Source organism: Pezoporus occidentalis, unplaced genomic scaffold, assembly GCF_034315485.1.
Source record: "Pezoporus occidentalis ecotype Australia unplaced genomic scaffold, CSIRO_AGI_Poc_V1 ctg186, whole genome shotgun sequence".
In the NCBI taxonomy this organism is placed as follows: Eukaryota; Metazoa; Chordata; class Aves; order Psittaciformes; family Psittacidae; genus Pezoporus; species Pezoporus occidentalis.
Window position 1 is genome coordinate 1067689 of NW_026913704.1, and position 19039 is coordinate 1086727.

The following is a 19039-nucleotide window of genomic DNA, read 5'->3' on the forward strand; positions in this document are numbered from 1 at the left end:
TTTAATTATTGGTCACTATATAGAACAGGTGACAGATGACTACATGAGAACCCTTTACCTCACTAAATGTACAATCATTAGGAAAACGAACAGACAGGGCTGTTGAATATATTAATTTTCTGCCCAGCCCCAAACAGAAACAGATTTTAGCTGGGTTTGACATCTGTCAGAAAGGGATGGAAAGAGGTGACAACACCTTACTGTTCATGAAACCAGCATCCCATGCTGTAAGTGTCCTAGTTTCACAGAAAGAGTGGAGTTTAAGGAACACAAGATTGTTCTAAGACCAGATACAGAATCTGGTTTAGCTAATGGTTTTGTTGCAAGGTCTGGTTAGGTGTTCTTTACTAAGTAAAACTAAATGTGCCTACCAAAATATTTCCTCTGACCTTCAGCTCCTAGAACTACATCAAATTAAAGTAGGAAAAAAAATTGCGTTCTGAGCAATAAAGTACTCACTGAACAAGAATGGCAGAACACCACGATAGTGAGCTTCCCTTCTACTGAAGTGTGGCGTTGCAGAGAATGTTTAATTGAAGTCTGTTTTCTCAGACTCCAGGGGCCTAACTTGGATCCTAATTTGGGCCAGATTCTCTAAGGACATGAGCTGAAGTCTTGTTTTGTTCCTGGGAGTAGTAACTCTTGAATTTCTGCAGCATTATAGATCTATCTGTAGTGAAAATTATGAATAATTCAGTTGATTTCAGTAGAGCTGTGTTAGTGAAAATAAGAAAAGATTCAGCATCTTGGAGTCTTGGTGAAATTACTGCTTTTAGATCTGTGAGAGCTGAAGATATTATAACATGCTATTTGAGTGATGTCTTGTAAACCATGCTAAAACAATAATACAGACACAACACACAGAAATAGAATAGTTCCAATGGCTTACTAAGACTTAACCTAAATGTAAACTCACCTTTAAATAATAGCTTTTCTTTTTTTTTTTTTTTTTTATTTTTGCCTTTTAAAAATAGGTGTAAGTGCAACCTTCATGCTACTGGCTGTAAAGAAGAAAACAAAAGACTACTTTGCGAATGTGAGCATAACACAACTGGCCCAGACTGTGGAAAATGCAAGAAGAATTATCAGGGCCGACCATGGAGTCCTGGTTCTTACCTGCCTATACCTAAGGGCACTGCTAATATCTGTAAGTAGTTCTATATAACAAGGTTATTTCATCATTAGAATTCTGCCCCATGTTATGACTCTGAAGGAAGATTAATACTGGCAAAAGTTTGTCATGTCTGTATGACTCGGTGCATATAACTGGACAAGGTGTCAAATTGTTTTAAGTGTCTACATATTGTCTGCAAATTATGTTGTCATAGTATACATATCTATGCACTCACATAGTTGTAAATAAATTGCGTGAGAACTGCATAGTTGTATCCACAGACAAATCCTGTGACAGTGCACAGAAAGGGCTAACGAATGGAAGAATTAGGCCCTTCACATAAAAATCATACAGAGGAGAGAAATCCATGGGAATATCTTTAATACTGCTCCAGCCACAGTGCCCACCTCCATTCATACGTCCTTCCTGACTCGAGTGTCAAAACAGCCTCAGCTCAACATGTGAGATGAGGCCCTTGCTCATTTTTTTTGCCCATTTAAGGAAGTTAAGTATTCTCAGACCAAGTTTTTTCAACTAATAGCTAAAGATCTAGTGGCTGGTAAAGGAAATTTTTACCTGATGTTGACTTGCAGTCCAGATTCACATGCATTCTTTTAAATCATTCTGTTGAAGGGGGAAGGGGAGGTCAAGCCCAGAGTTTTTGTATCTGCTTGTTTCCAGCTAATAACCATTCAACAACACATGTGCACACTACTTCAGCACACATATTGCCCAAAGGAAGTTATTGACAGATGCATTTCCTGGTCCTGGACAGGATTGGGTTGAAAAGAACAAGCTGCTGAAAGAGAGGTCACAAAGAGAAGTACAAGCACCAGTTCTTCCTTTCATGCATGTATGAAATACACAATAGTTTAGAATGCTTCTGAATAGCAGACTTAAATTCCTTTGAAGAAAGGCTTGAAGATGAAAATAAATCACCAAATCTTTTAACAGAAGTTACTAGCTTAAGAATAGTCCACAGTTTTGTCCTGATTAAAAGCAAAACATTCATTTTAAAAGATTAGTATATAACAATTTACTGAAAAGTTATTTGGGAGAAACAGAGATATGTACTGCAATTGAATGAAAAGTTTAATACCAGGAGCAATGTGCAATGCTCAGAATGTTATCTAAGACTTCAAAGCAGCCGCTGTGAGGAATCAAAACTCAGAAATTAATATCATAGGAAGCAGGACCTTATCTAGTTACATGTGAGAGTAGTAGACCAAGTAACAAACCGTGAAGTGTGGGAGCATGAAATTATGATAAAAATTTTACTGAGCAGAAAAAAAATGAACTTCCAAAAAGCGGGGGAAAAACATTTTGTAAGAGTATTCACTTTCTCACATGTTATAAAAAGTGAGTGTGGATCACAGAATAAATACTTTAAAGCTATGTTCAGAAAAAGTGATGAGATTTACCAAGTTGGTTTTATTCATATATTTTATATATACATATACACACATACATACATATGTATGCACACATATATATTTCTTTCTACGTATATATGTGTGTGTATGTGTATATATATAAATATATAAAATTCAGTTGCTACCCCAGCAATCATCTAAACTAGTGACAAGGTACATCTGAACATCAGGGATCTGTCTAAATGCAGCTTGCTCTGTCAGTTACATCATTTCCAATCAGTTGAACACACACCAGACGGAACTGTGGAATTAGCACCCACCAAAAGGATGCCTGAAGCTTGTTAAAACAAATTTCAACTTTATTGAATTCCATCAGATGTACAACTCCATCAATAATCAAAACTTTTTGCAACTAATAGGCAGTCTTCCCAAGGTTTTACTATTATTATGATATCATCATGAAAATGTAAACGTGTTTGAGCTGATGAATACTCCACACACCCTCAAATCCTGACTTCAGCAGTGATCAGCAGCAGGAATTCATGTCAAACAGGAAGAAGTATAAAGGTTTTCTTCTTTGCCATCCCAATTGCCTGCAATAAACTGTCTTTTTGAGCTGGATCCTCCAACTTACTCACACACATCTTATTGTTTACTAGCTGCCGAGCAGAGACCCAACTGTCATAAGCTTTAACTCAGTGACATTTTATGGCAATACATTTCACATTTTAAAGACACAGTGAGTGAAAGGTATTTCCTTTTGTTTTCTTTAAATGTTTTTATATCATTAAGCCTGTATCTCCTTAGATAGGAAGAAACAGAGTAATATATCCCTATTTATGTCCGTTATACTGTTTATGATTATACAGACTTGCAATGCCCACTCCTCCAGCCTGTTTTCTGAATGATGACTCCTAATCTATTTAATCTTAGCATATATGAAACCATGCCACATCTCTGGTCATCTGTGATGGTTCTCTAATGTCATTTTTTAATTTGGTGCGGCTAAAACTACACAATATTCTAGAAATAAGAACAACATGAATTTTTTACAATTCAGTATAATTGAATTTTTTACAATACATAAAAATGTCCGTTTTCTATTTTGTTATTACAGTCATCAGCTCTTGAGTCCTTTTTAAATACGGTGCCACAATTGCAACACTTCTTCTGGCACTGAGGCTGACATAAATGATAGGTTACAGGTTACAATAGTTAGTTTAGAATGTCATATTTTTGTTCCTTTAAAACACTTCCTGGGTGAACATCACCTATGGCAATTCTTATAGTTTGGTATTATTTACATCTACTAAAATACCTTTAGATTATGATAAACAGTGAGAAACGCCCTCAGATTGTGAAAATCTCTCTAACATTCTTTGTTGTGAACATCAGTGAAAACGATTAATTTAGTATTCAGTACTCTAATAACTTGATTGCCTTTCTACCCAGTCATCTCTCTGAGAGGCCTCCTGCTTCTTGACTGGCTATTTTAACAAAAAGGTATTATTAACTTTTAAATCTGTAGCAAGTTGATTCTCAAAAGACTGTGTTTTACATTTAACTTGACAGATTTTATGGGGGTTTTTTTCTCCCTATCTTTCTTCACTGAGATACTGAGATGACTTAACACTTCCAAAATCTTCATTCTGGTGTTTTGGATTGGGTGTTGGTTTTGTATGACTGGGTTTTTTTTCTTTTTTTTGGTTTAGTTTTTTTTTTGTTGGTTGGTTGGTGTTTTGTTATTGTTGTTCATAAGATAGTTGATTTTTATAATTAAAAAAAAAGATGGGTTACATGTTATGATTCTCACTCTTTCATACATTTTGTCTGCCTCCATGCTGTTGCCATTAAATCTTTTTAACTATTCTTTTTTTCTTTTAACTAAGTCATTTTTATCTGCTCATTCTCTGAAAGTTAAATATTACTACAGTGGATTTTTTCATCCTGTTCCTTCTGGACAACTATGTTGACTTTCAGTCCAGAAGTAGTTCTCTACTCACTACTTCTTGAATCAGGTCCTACATACTAGTCAGAACTAAATTATGTTCTCTTCTTGTGGGTTGTCTGATTGCTTGCTACCAGCAGCAATCATTTATGGTATGTAAAACCTTCATTTCTTTTGTCATTTCCTGATCTAGTGCTGCATATGTTGGAGAATATGAATTTTTTGTATTATTATATAAACTCTACACATCCAATGTAATTTCACTTACCTTGCTGTGTTTACATCACCATCTCTACCGTGTGGTTAGCAATGCAGCATTATACTCTCCCTAGTCAGGAATGAATTCTGTAAATAGCTGCTGGAACTTGTTGATCGAATTGGCTTCTCTGTTTTGACCCTAAATTTCCCTTGGTATATTACTTTAATTCCCTGGGGATGTTTTGTATAATATAGTGTCCCTTTGATACTCTTCTTTCATCCAATTTTCAGTCTGTCTTTTCCACCGGAGACCAAAATATTTAAATTTTAAAGGGATTTGAAGTTTGGTTTTTTTTTATATATGAGTGTGCTTAAAAAAGATACAGCTAAAAATAGTTGTATAAATTAAACACTTGGAAGGTTTTTGGAGGTTTGGTTGGTTTTGTTTTGTTTGGGTTTTGTTTTTTTTTGTTGGTGGGTATGGGTTTTTGGGGGTTGGGGGTTGTTGGCTTTTTGTTTGATTGTTTTTTTTCCCCACCCAAAATAAAAAGATCCTTTTTTTTTAGAAATCCTCTGAATTTGCAGGTTTGTTCAGATTCAACAAAAAGCCTGATGTCTATTTCCAAATCTTTCCCAACTGGAACTTACGTTGTTTCCATTGTTCTGCTTCTACCTTTTTTTTTTTTTTTTTCTTTTTTGGCCTGTAAGACTTTATTACACTATTTCAAGCTACAGATCATGAAATACCATTCTAGATTATACTTCAAGCACAGCCTAAACCTTGATATAAAACTGGTTTTTGTATCCTTCTCATTTTAAGTCAACATGAGTTTTTCAGGAGAACACAAAACATTTTTGCTTTGCTTTGCTTGTGAAAGACACCTAGTACTCTGTTGTTTACTGGTACTAAAAATATTTCCACATTTGTCTACTGCATAGCGTTTATTTTATATTTCCACTCTATCTTATTGACTATTTTGTGATGACATTTCTTCCCTTGTGCTGCCACATTCCATGGATAGTTTTTTTCTGCAATATGTTTTGACACTCAAAGTGAACTTATTGAATTTCTCTATACTTGGTATTACAAGACAGCTTTTCTCCTCAGCAGTCATATGTGTCTGAAAGCACTAGCCCTTTTCTTCCTCCTGTTGTTTAGATCATCTTTGACACTTACGTTCTTTTCTCCATCAGACAGAGTTGTCTAAGACTGTGCTGGGCTTCCATCCATCAAAGCCTGCTAGCTTTTTGTTTGTCCCGCTACAACCAATAACCTGTATGAGAACTGCTTGACACTCAGTGAAAACCTCCTCCTAGCTGTTACATGGCTTTTCTAATTCATAGTTCAATGCAACACAAAGGATTGAGCAGGACACAGGGAACATTGGTAATTCTTTTCAGTCAACAGTTAGGCAGATAGTCCCAATCAGTTCACTGAATTTCTCCTGCAGGGGGTCGTGTCCCCCTGCACATCTCCGCCCCCCACATCTGAAAGTACAGTCTTTGTCTTAGCCACACAGCCTTAATCCTCCCTGGATGGGAAAAGACTTACAAGGCATCACTGCAACATACCTGCCACATAAACAGCTTCTGACCAAAAAAGTATGGCACTTGAAGTATTGCACTGATTGCCCTCATCCATGTTTGTAGTTTCCCCCATGAATATTTGCCAACAAAAAGCCATCTTGAAGGACCTGTGTAAATTAAATTGGTAAAGAGGTTGTGGGATGGACAGGCTTTCTGTTCAGAAATCCAAGTGGTAAGGATCCCTGTAACAGAAAAGATCACACGTTCTGCTGTCCCATCAAAGCAGTCTCATAAAGTATATAGTGTCCCATTTTCCAGGTGTCCTCCCTAAAAACTGGAAGGAGCTTTGCAGTACCTACTTCAGGACTGAGGCAGAGGAGGTGATCCCACATGATCTCAGTTTGAAGAAATGGGACACATAAAATGTAAATTTTTGATCCTTGAAGATTTTTGAACTTTCATAGAGAAAAAGAAAGATATGAATGCAATGTTACAAAACAGCAAAGCTTGTTATTGTTCCTATTTTATATTGCACATTAATTTGAGGCTCATGAAGCTTATAGAGGATGTAAAGCCACAGGGAGATGTTACACAAAAGCTATGTCAGGCTAGGATACTTGGTGGTGAGGGCAAAACTATAATGTATCAAGAGATTCAGGAAGGCAGAAGTGTCAGAGACACCTGCAAATGATAAAATTACTTCTCTCCAACTTGGTATCCTGTGCAGTGGCCAACAAAACATTGCAAATACATATCGAAAAGCCAACATGCTACAAATAATGTGCCTGTTTTGGTGTTTTTTTTTTCAAAAGAACTTGAAAAATCTTTCTGCAGTATTCTACCTTCTTGTGTGACCCCTGCTGAGCTGGTTGTTTGGGCTGGGTATGGTGGCATCTGTTGCTGGGAAATTAATTGCTGCCATCCATCACTGGTTTCAAACAACTCTATTTTTGCTGTATACAGTGAAGAGAAGCAATTAAAGAGGGTTCTAAGCCTTAAGCAGCAGTGTGGGAAGGCAAAATGTCTGTTCTAGGATACTCAAAGTTCCAAAAATGGTCTGGTTTGGGATTTTGAAGTTTTTAATATCCAATATTCTGTCAATAAATTAGGATTACTTGAGAAAAATACTTTGGTCTCAGTGGTAGTTTCCTCAACAAAGAGTATTCAATACTGGTTTGGAGTCATTAAAAGTCATCCATGTTTTTAAAGGTGTTACCCAATAAACCAGTAACTAAATATTTTCTCTGTCCCATTAATTTGTGGCAATATTGCATAGGAAGGCAGAGGTAAAGGATAACAGGCTTCATCTAAGCAGGTCTTCCTCTAAAAATTGAAAACTTTTCAATCTTTACAGAGCAAGCAGCTGCTAAATTAACAAAAGCCGGAGTTCCAGGGCTGTTGCAATGAAATACAAGTGAAATTTCCTAAGAGCTGTGTCTTCCACTGTGTCTGGTCCTTTGGCTGAATACAGGTTAGACAATAAATGAAAGTTTATTCCTATGATCATAACAATCACTCCTTTTAAGGGATTACAAGATGCTAGGTTCCTCCAGCTTCTCAGGGCTTTAAATGACTAGAGAATTCAAAACTTTGGGAATTGCTGCTGAGGATCTGATACTGCAATCATGCCTCAGTGGAGGAGCTGCAAAGGGAAAAAGACTTAATGCAGGGAGTGCTGTCATGATGCAGCACAGCTATTCTAGCAAAAGATCAGAGGTGACATTAACAGCCCTGCTCTGACTCTTTGCCTTGGAAAGCTCTACATTTTGTTCCTGATTAAGAGTTAAAATGTGTGGTATAGAGGGCAATTATAAGGATGTCTCTTTTGTCAGAAAAGATCTCACACAGCTCTGATCAGCAATTAATATGAATCCAAACTTGCACTGCATAATTTATCATCATATCCTGGCATGTCTTCATAGGAAGAGGTACCTAATTCTCAGTCTCTGTGCTGCATTCACCTCACCTGGATAATTCAACTGAGCTCTTGGTGACACTCCTTCCCTGAATGTGAGTTACGAGCTGGGTGGGTATAGTGTTCTGATAGCAGCAGGAAGCTGTCCCCAGATCCCTGTTGTACAGTGGGTGCACATTCAGCTTGTGATGGAGAAGAGATAGAAAAGTCTGTGGGAAATATGGTACCCAAGACCAAGCTGACAGAATAATTCTTTCATCCCACGTGTAGTCCCTCCCCAGGAAGAGATGTAGCCTGGCTGCATTAAATGCACTTCTGACAGGAAGCACACACAAGCACTGAGGATGGTGGTCAGGGGGACCGCAGCTGCTCTGGAAGTGAGACTGGAAGTGGCAGTGTGGTTCTTCTCACAAAAAGCTAAATGCTTTTTCTTTGTTTCATGGATTTAACACTGACACAAGGAATAGAAGAAATAAAAAACTTGCTTTCTTTGCTAGCATCTGATTTGCTTTTTTCTCCATTCTCAATAGTCAGCTACATGGTAGCTAATAGCTAAAAGCTAAAACAACCCCTTTCTGGTAAAAGGGGAAATGAGAAAATTACAAGGCAGATGCAGAAGATCATATGAAATGAAAACACCAGATTTTTTTTCTCTCAAGTTAACACATGTATATTTAGATGCACTTGCAGTGAACATGTAATATACCAAACCACTACCCTCAGGTCAAATAAAAATTAATAAATAGTATTAGAGACTTTCTTCTGCAATGTTTGCCATTTCGGGGGCAGTAGCTACCCCTGAACTTTCTTTGCAGACTTCACTTGCTGTTTTCTTACTGTAAGACTATTACCATTAATAACCATCCCAGTGATTTCAACTGGAAGATAATTCAGACTGAACACTGCTTTGGTTTAACAACTGAATAGACATAAATGCAATCACTTGGGTTTATTTACTCTTTATGTCTAGAGGAATAGAGTTGTGCATCAAGAGAGGTAATGGGCCTGATTCTTCATCTCTCTCTATAACCTGCTCACATAATTTCACTGCTGCAAAATACTCAAGAGATTTCAATACCAGGTTTACTGGAAACAATCCGTATCACATATAACATACCAGTTTCCATCCAAAATGCTGGCAGTGGTGGGATGATTCCCAGCAGCCTGTTGGGTGTCGGGGCTGTGTGGTCAGACCCCCCATGCATCCACGCTAACAGAATCACACCTCCTGTGCCTCCTTACCTAAGGACTTGCACCAAATACAGCCCAGCTGAATTCAAGAGCTAGCCTCAATATGTAGCTCCAGATCTCACAAAAACACTTGTACTAAGAATAATTTTCCATCATATGTGTGGTTTTCACACAGTATTAATGGATCCTGCTTCATGGCCCTACATAACCAGCTCTTTTCCAGACAAACTCCTAAGTGCTGTTCTCACTCCAGCAGAAAGGAAATAAAATAGTGTACCATCAAGGCCCATGATCATACACAGGGATACCTGGTATTACAGAAATCAAGCTGGTTACAGAATGTCAGACCAACCCAGAAACTCTGTGCAGAAATAGCAAAAGAGCTTTTTGTACAGAACCTGAAGACGACTTTGCAAGGTTAATACAGAGCCCTTCAGGCTAACAGGCATCTTGCTTTCATTATTCTCTTCCCAGGAATTATTTATCACTATGCATTCATTGAAAAATTTTAAATACAGTAAAATGAGGAGGGCAGACTTGCAGGAAAACCTCTCCCTTTGCTACAATCTGCTCAGGAGAGAAGGGGAAGGATATTTGTATGTGTGTGTAGGAGAGAAGGAGGTTTGCGGCGGGGGAGCATACCCAGAGGAAATACAAATAGCATTTCACAGTGGAAGCATGAGTGCGAGAACACAGTATCTGTATTTTATCTAATATTTGTGCTGGTTCCATCAGTGTATAAAGGAAAGTGAATCCTGCTAATTTAAAACTTCTACAATGACTTGCAAAAATGTAAAGAAGCTGCTATTGAAACTTCAGGGAAAAATATTTGAAAATTGATTGCCTTTTTGACATTTAAGACAAAGGGATAGAATTCTCTTACATCATCCCAACTGAAAATAAAAAACACTTTTAAAATTATAATAGCATTGTTCTGTTATAAGGATATCCTTATTTAGCTTTTAATACCTCATGATTCTAAAATTTTTTAAAATACTTGTTAATCTCAGCAGAAATAGAAATAATTAGAATTGAAAGCAACATCTGAGTGCAGGGCTCAGTTAGCAGCAAGTGCTTTCTCCAGTGCGGTGCCCAGTGATCTGCCCAACCACAGGTTCCGCAGAATATGAAATCAGAGAGCTGCAGTTCTGACATGAGCCTCAGAACTGATACGGTGAAGCACAAAAGATCTATTTATTGTAGTCATTCTGAAAATGCAATTACTTAGACATTGTCTTGGCCATACCACAAGTCACAAATGTTCCTAACTTGACTTTACAACCTTGCTTACAGTGAATATCATTTATCCCCAAGACATCCCTTCACTCTAGTTTGCTTAATTGCAGAATGAGGTCCATGCCATCTCTGAGTAAGACAGAACTTCAAGATAGATGTTGAAAGAAGTACAGCAGATGTTTAATGGAGAAACAGACAGATTTCTGCCGTAAAATGCATGCCGTCAAAAGTCAATAAAACTTACAAAAGAGAGACTGTATTTAACTGAGAGAATGCAAATACCCAGGATTTAAATACTGATCTGCAATTTGTAACTGCAACCCAAGAGACTAGTAATAGTGCCATTAGCAATGCCATTTAATCTACAGAAAATGGCTTTTCAAGAGAGATTTCAGTTCCATATTTTTGTGCTACACACCTTTCAGGGCAGATCTGACAACAAGCTACATGTTGGGACTGCATCCTGCAACATGAGATCCCACATTCCTAATCCAGCAGAGGAGTTTTACTCCTCAGCAGCCCCACCTTTTCTGGTAAATCTCACCTGCCTCTGCAATAGTTTCCTTGCATTAATTCAGCTTAGGAATTGAAATGAAGGGGAGAGAATAAACAAATACAAAGTTTTTAAAAATCATTGAGTGGCTTAGCCAATATTGCCAACCTAATGCATTAGATTGTTTTGTTCTATTACATTACTTTTCCATTGCTTAATTTAGATAACTGTCAGGTAAAAGTGGAAGAAACAGCTATATACAGTTAATGCAACAGAAGGTATCAACTGATTTAAGCAGCTGGCCGAAGCAGTTAGCAGTGCATCTATCCCTTGGTTAAATTCTTCTCCTAGATCTGCGTAACACATGCACGACTGATATTTTTATCTAAAGCATTAAACCTAGTGGCTGGTTAGTTGAAATATAAAACTGTTCTGAACAAATTCATGAAGTTCAGGGAGCTGGTGGAGGTCCCAGAAATACCCATCTGTCAATGCATTTTAGTGGTCTCTGCAGCCTCATACTGAAAAATCTAAAGACTGCATTTGTAAAGAGCTGGGTACATATTAGCAGTTAGTTGGGTTTAACTATGTATTGACAGAACATTCTGAAAATGAGGAGAAAATTTGGTTTAGAATCTTAGATGCAATAGCTTAGCCAACTGCAGTAAATTTCTAACTATACTTTTTTTGTGTTTTCTTTCTCTACAGGTATACCCAGTATTTCCAGTATTGGTAGTAAGTAATAAAACCAGTCTTGTTTTGCATTGTCATTCAGCTTCTTGGATCTAATTTCCCAACATCCCTTTCTGTTGTAGATAATGTTTCTCTGAAAATGGGCTCTATGGTGCAGATGCTATGTATTGGCCTTTGTTGTATTGACATGTAACTGTATTACGTGGTCAGAGAGACCATCACTCCAGATAACACATCTGCCTTCAACCACAAATTTTCTGATCAGTTCTGATCAGCAGGTGAAAACCAAGTGCTATAAAACTAAGTTATGCAGAAAATTAAAACAGCATTCCACAGAAAATATTTGTTGAGCAACTTCTCGGGGTGGGGGAGGAAAAAAAAGTGTTTGCTAATAACAGAGAAGTACAAGACTGTTAATTTTCACGCATGTGTGTGTAAATTCAAAGAGAATATGGAAGAGTTTTCATTTTTATGAAGTAGCTTACCAAATACAGTGTATCTGATGGAATCTTTGCATTAATGCAAGCAGCCTTTAAATTGGGCTTTACTCCACAAAATAAACAGAATTGCGTTCCTTCACCAAAATCCGCTGTCTTATATGCAATTAAAGCACCAAAATATGATACTTAAGCTACAACAAAACCATAACACCATTACCTAAAGAGCTACTATATCAGTGAAAGAGATGATTAAGTAAATAAAACACTTGAAAGGACTAAGTACACAATAACTCAGCTGCGAGTCTCAGATGAGTTCCATAACAGAGAAGTGCACACAGTCATACCAAGTTAGTTAATTACAAATAAAGCAGGGAGGTAAAAATGGATCCTGCTGTGGCTAACTGAAAGAATATTCCCTGCAGCCTCAGCTCTGCAGAGGCTTTAGACACAACTGGCGTGATATGGGGATATCACAATGATAAAAATATCACAGAAGTAAAATGCAATTTGTCAGGCCTGATACCAAACTGAAAAGCTTCTGTTAATTTGGATAAAATTGTCTTACTTCCTATGATGCAGGGTCAGGTCTGTGAATTTATAAATCAGCTCGGTTTACTTGAGCTCATGAATGGTGCTGATTTGTTAAGCTCTAGACAGCAAGTTCAATGGCACCAAAACTAGCCTCCTTACAAAAGAGAGCAGTGTTAACAGTTGAATGCCATGGCATCTGTTTTGCAGCTTTAAATAGCGAAACAGCATCAATGACAATAATGTGCAAATGAAAGCCTTCCATCTTAATAATGCAATTTTCCTGCTGTAGTGTTGTCTTTGGTATTTGCATGACTGCAAATGCATTGTGATATGCTATTTTCAAAACCTTGTGTTTATAAATTATTATTATTAATGACAATAATAAACTAAATGAAAGAGAAGACATTTATGTCACTGTTCTCAGGAATATTCCTGCCATTAATAACAGAAATTGGATGAATGGGAAAATAGCTCTTTGGAGTTTTATTGTGCTATACTTTCTTAGTACTGTGTTGCATGAACTATATGGTTGTGTTTTCACTTCACGCTCCATACAGCCTTTGTCACCACATCTACCATTTCTGAGCATCAGCAGATGTTGGCCTTTGAAAACTTAATAGGGAAACTCAAATACACTTTAAACAACGGTGACCTGAAAGGATGCATTGTTGACCTCTTCGTATTTTACACTGGGGTGATTAGTACAGTTTGTCCATTACAAATGGAGAAAAAGTCTATTTAACATTCCATAGGAAATATATGCTTTCTTTTTAATCGACTGTAAATGTCTTGGAATAATATGTGGTAGAATTCAACAGATTTCTTTGCCTACCTGGAAAGGATGAAGTATGAGCACAAGTAAATACTGATATTCTGCTTGGTATTCTCATGGTTTTTTTCCAAAATAGCTCAGGGGGAAAATAGCTCTACTTGCTCAATGTTCTGAACATCTTTCCTATAAGACAGAAATAGCAAAATGAATGTAAAGCAAGGATAGAGCCCATAAATTTATACTGGTCTCTAAGAGAATTTAACAGAAGTACAATTAACACATAAAAACAAACAAGATTAATTACTTATGGCTGCTTTAATGAATCTGCATGATTTCTTCTTTTGTCTATGCTAATACAATGTTTGTGTTCGTATCAGTAGAATTTTTCCCCATATGGGGACAGGGAGCTACTCTCAGGAAATATAGTTTGGGTTTTATTTTGCCTGGCCGCAAACCCTAATGGGAGGAGGGGGTATTGGCTTTTGTGTGCTCCAAGCTCTTCCTAGTATATAATGAGGATGGGGTTGGGGCATAGGGGTATGAAGGCAACACTGCCAGCATATGAAGATTCCTCTGCAAGTAACATTTACTCAACACTTTTAAAACTGCAATGAAAGCAAGAAAGAAAAATAAAATAGATTTACCTGTGTGCACATATATGTATCATTCTCCATTCCTTTTCAAGATTCCTGTCTCAAAGGATCTTGTATTAAAGCAGCTCTTTATTAAAATTTGAACAAAGTAACAGTGGTCATTAAGTAAACATCCTTTCTGATCATCTAGTAGAAAAAAAAATCAGAGCTTTCCCATTAAGGTCATTTGTACCTGCTGTTGTCTATCAGTTGAAAAGTAGATTCTCTGATCATTTCCAGCATTCTTGATCCCAGTGCTGGCCCTTTTAACATTTTTCAGACATGTCTGGAAAAATACTGGTGAAAGTTTTAACAATTAATGAGTCCCAAAACCATGTCATAATTTTAATCAATGCTTACATACAGTATGTAAATATCCTGAAAACTACATTATTTTACTTGCTAAAATAACGATTGTATGATTTTACATAGACCAATGCATCAAAATGTCCATTATTGTGACCAAATACCAAAGTTACTAATCTGTACATGTATGCCTTCAAAAAGTTGCCTCTTCTAAACTATAACTTCTGTCTTTTTCCCTGTAAAGCATAACTCCACTAATTATGCTAAACAGTTTGTTATAAAGGGTTATAATTAGATACAGGATAGGATAGACATGATGTGCAAATAACTCTGTGTGGGTGATTATCACCTTAATGCCTTCTGGTGGCAGATGAGTCAGAGTTTAGAGACAGACCCTGCACCCAAGTGCAAGATGCAGTCATGATCATTAAATGGTATATTCTGCTTTGTTCTGTATGGTTTTGTTCTTCTTTATAGCCAATTTCAAATTAAGAGAACCTTTTTTTTATGATAATAAGTGCAAGACACAAAAGTAAAAAAAAAAAAAAATACTGAATGGGCACTCCTTTATTGTTTTCTTAACCTTGAGAGATCTAGTAGGTATTTTTCTGGAATTAAAATAATGTCAGGATGAGTGTAGCTTTATTTGTTTCACGTACTTGTTATGAAATTTTAATGTGGTAAATATATATCTTAAAAGATTGTGAGAGCAAATGTAGGTGGATTTTTTTTCCCCCCTCTTTTTTGGACCTAATTTTGCCCCCTTGCAGTAGCTGAGAAGTTGTCTCATTAAATTTACAGTCATGGGATCAAAGCCATTACAGTGCCAAGGTCTGGACTACAGTTTATACACAACACTCACATATGCCAGCAGGATATAAACATGCATAACTAGGCTGTATGTTATTTTTCTATTATTATCTGAGGTCAAGTTTTACAAAGAGAGCTGTGCTGTTGAGAGACCATTAAGATATTTAACTCCTTAAAACATTTAAATATTGTCTTCAGACTATACATATTATTTTGGACATAATAGCAAAATGTTCTCATTTTAATTCAGCTTTTTCCAAATTTGAATTTTTAATAAATAATACTGTTAATCAGGCTCATAATCTATGGTGATCACCTTGTCTAAGTCACTGATTATAATACCAACCAGTAACAGTATTTATTTCCCCTCTTTTATTTAAATACTTTGAAGGACTAGGAATTTTTCACTTTAACAATTAGATTTTCCATTATATTAAAACATTATTGGGCTAGAAGAAACTACTGGTAGCCTATGTGATGTAATGCATACATTTGAACGCTAGATCTGAAAGAAATTTATCACTCCAAATAAAAGACTTTATGAATAGTTTATTTACCAGGTAGGAGTCACAACAAAGCCAGTTTTCTTCTGTATAACTAGAATTTCACCCTTGAAGTTCAGCAAGCAGAGTGCCTGTGCCGATCCCCAGCCCTGAACAGAAACTGTCTCTTTGCCAAGTGATTTCTAGTGTAGGGTCAAAAACTACCAGCACTGTTCCAGGGAGCACTGGCAGGTTCTTGGGGTGGCATTTGGGGGAGCCTTTGTTTCACTTTTTGTTTTGCCAGATCCACCAATTTGAACAGATAAGAAGAGCCATTCTCACCAGTCTAGTAGACAAGGTCACTGGAAGTTGAGTATTGTTTCTCATTCTTCATCCTAGTTTACCTTCACCATCTTGGTTTAGTTAAAAACAGTGTATCGATCAAATAGTCTTTTCAACACTTTTATGATTTGCTGTAATATACGTGAAATTACTTAGTTAACAGTTACCTTTGTTTTAACCAGTAATAGACAATCAAGTGATAGCACCCTAGAGCAAATGAGATATCAACATTTCCATATATACCATGGTACCCATGCAGAACACATTGCACTTCCAATATGCAAGTTTAGCTGCAGTTACTCAAGAAAGTTTATAGAGCGCAGATATGATTCACAAAGATACTTAAAAATCTAATTATCAAGGTTGGAGAGAAATAGCTGGGAAAAAAAGCACTGCTATATTTTTCCCTCTCTTGTTTTTCTTTCTGTCCCTCAGATATGTAGTCAGTTTATTTCATAGAGTATAAGGGAAGAATAAGGTTTCCAAATCAGCATCCTGATTCTTTAAAAAGGCTCTTGATTTACTGTTCTTCATCAGTTGAGAATTACTGTACAGTAATCCTCGTCAAGCAGCCAATTTCAGCATATTTGTAGGAAAAAGCAACCAATCAAAGTAGAAAGAAATAACACTTGCAAACTATCAACAGAATAATTTACTTTTTTTGCCCTGAGAAAGTACCTAAATATTTCCTTCCAAAAATATTAGAATTTATTGTGCACTTATGCAACTATTTTAGTGAAAATACTTGAAATTGAAGAATAATCTCTCATACCGCATTAGTCTGAGAATTAGCCAACACATTTGTCAAAATCCGTGGATTTTTTTTTTTTTTTCTGATATCTAAAAGTTTCCAGAGCTGGATCATTTTATTTATTTATTTATTTTTAAGCCTCTAAAAAGATCACTTTCTTTTCCTCTAAGACAAGTGGAGACATAAAGGACTAATTGCATTTAAATTCTTCCAACAGTTATAAAAGCTGTTATGGCTGAGGAGCTGCCATAAAACAACCACATCTTCACATTTATGCAGAATTCTCCTTTCTTCAAAGGAACAGGTATGAAACTTCCTACATTGCTCCAAAAAAGATTGCCTAACCTTGGCCAAATACTTTTTTTGTAACTAAAAAAAAAATAAAGGGATGATTTAAAAAAAAAAACAAACAAACTTGTCAGCATTTCGTCTCTTTTGATGAGTTAGATTTTGCAGTGTTACGAAAGTGCTGAAAGGCAAATTTTCTGTGAGATAGGTTATCATGATTTCCATTGAAATGGACCTAAAGATATAGAAATGCTGTAATAATGATAGTGTGATGTTTGCAAGAAGTGATGGAGTATGATCCAATAAAAACACGCTCGATTATTCCAGCAGTTACTAAATCTGACATTGATTTCAGAGAGCATTATTTTTAATTCTTCCTAATTATTTTTCTCTAATATTAAAACCTAAAACCACTGTCATAATTCCATTGTGCTTAGCAGACATCTATATTTTAGAATAGATGTTTACTCTCAACTACTCTTGGTTTACAATAGGCAGTGGAAAGTCCAGTTTTCTATTACTAGAATCATGGATTTCTACTATAATCATTAAGCTTACATTGACAATTTTTGTAATGTTTTTTGTGTTTTAAACAGAAGGTGGAGGAAGGTTAAAAAACATCTTCATCGGAGTCTCTCATTTAGGGTTCCTTATTGTTATTATAAATTAAATAAGTAATGATAGTTGCCAACACAAGCACTCCCTGTCTGCCCTTCAAGAGAGCATTATTTAAGACTTACTGATTCATTATTAGTAATTTTTAGCAAATGCCCTGTTTGTGGACTGGGTCAGGAGAAACAGTTTAGGAGATGAAAATACACTAATCTGCCATAGAGCACAGATGCCCAGGCAGCAATGTATTCTTCATGTGCTCCATCACCTGCGTTCTTCATCCCTGAGGAAGAATAGCCCCTCTCAGTGGAAATACATTTTAATTTTACTGCCAGTTCAGTACTTGGTTGGAGTGAGAAACCAACAAAGTGCTGATTAATTTCTGCCAACATCATGACAGGCTTTTTTCATGTGCAGCTGTCTTGTTGGAACCCGGCTGAAACTACCCATTCATTTGCATTATCTCCCCAGTTTGAAACCATGATGTAGCCCATGGTGCAGACTGCAGTTCCAATGAATATTTGAGACAGACTTCCTTTGTTCAATATCAGAGGTAATTCTGACACTGTATATCCAAAAAAAGGATTGGGAGGAGAGAAAAAAAAAATAATTAAAATTGTCATGCATTTAATAAATATAATGCAATCAGTTTCTCCATACTTCATCAAAGTAAGATTTTTTTTTTTTTTTTCAGTAGTTACTTTCTGAGTATAATCGGCTTTGGAACAATAGTAACTAAAAATGCATGCATTTACAATGCAAATGTAAAATGTCATATCTGATTTTCTGCTCAGTCACATAGCTCACACACCTCTACACTTAAAAGGTGTCTACAGTAGCTTCACTTTTAAATAACACTAGAACATAATTTTAGAAACTCTTCTTCACATTTCTGTAGCCTTGTTTGCCCAGAATATATTACAGTAGATCTTAGCATATCTTAGAGAACACCTACACCAAAATTCCTTAATTATTCAGGTAAATAATTACTTTAATTACAGAATACAGTGTCCAGACGTAGAACTGTTCTGGAAAAGCTTTAAAATCTTTATCTAGTCTCTATAAATAAAACCCTTAGAGGTAATCACTGAGGACTAGAAATATTTTCACAAGTTGCTATAAAAGAATAACTAGCTGGTAAATGAATCTTCCCAGGGCCTGTTCAAAGGATGACTCATCTGCTCCAATATACTTGTGGGAATGATAGGCAGAATTCTTTGACTTGGACCTCCTATGTAACTTTTAAGATAAAGCATTTAAATTAATCTCCATTAAAAACAAACAAACAAACAAAAAATTTACAAAGATAAGTAGGAAGGTCTTTCTCATGAAACTTCCTGTAGTCTTGTTTATAACTCTTATTATAACGGTGATAAGACATTCCA

The 19039-nt window shown here is 36.2% G+C and overlaps 1 protein-coding gene across 7 annotated transcripts in view; it reads left to right on the top strand.

Moving 5' to 3' along the window:
- Positions 1–19039, top strand: part of NTNG1 (netrin G1) — a 176951-nt gene that overhangs the window by 113726 nt on the left and 44186 nt on the right. For all 7 annotated transcript variants that reach the window (XM_062615917.1, XM_062615911.1, XM_062615914.1 and 4 more), the window contains exons 4-5: positions 975–1147; positions 11704–11730. In XM_062615917.1, the coding sequence (XP_062471901.1) occupies positions 975–1147; positions 11704–11730 (200 nt within the window). The remainder of the gene's footprint in view (positions 1–974; positions 1148–11703; positions 11731–19039) is intronic.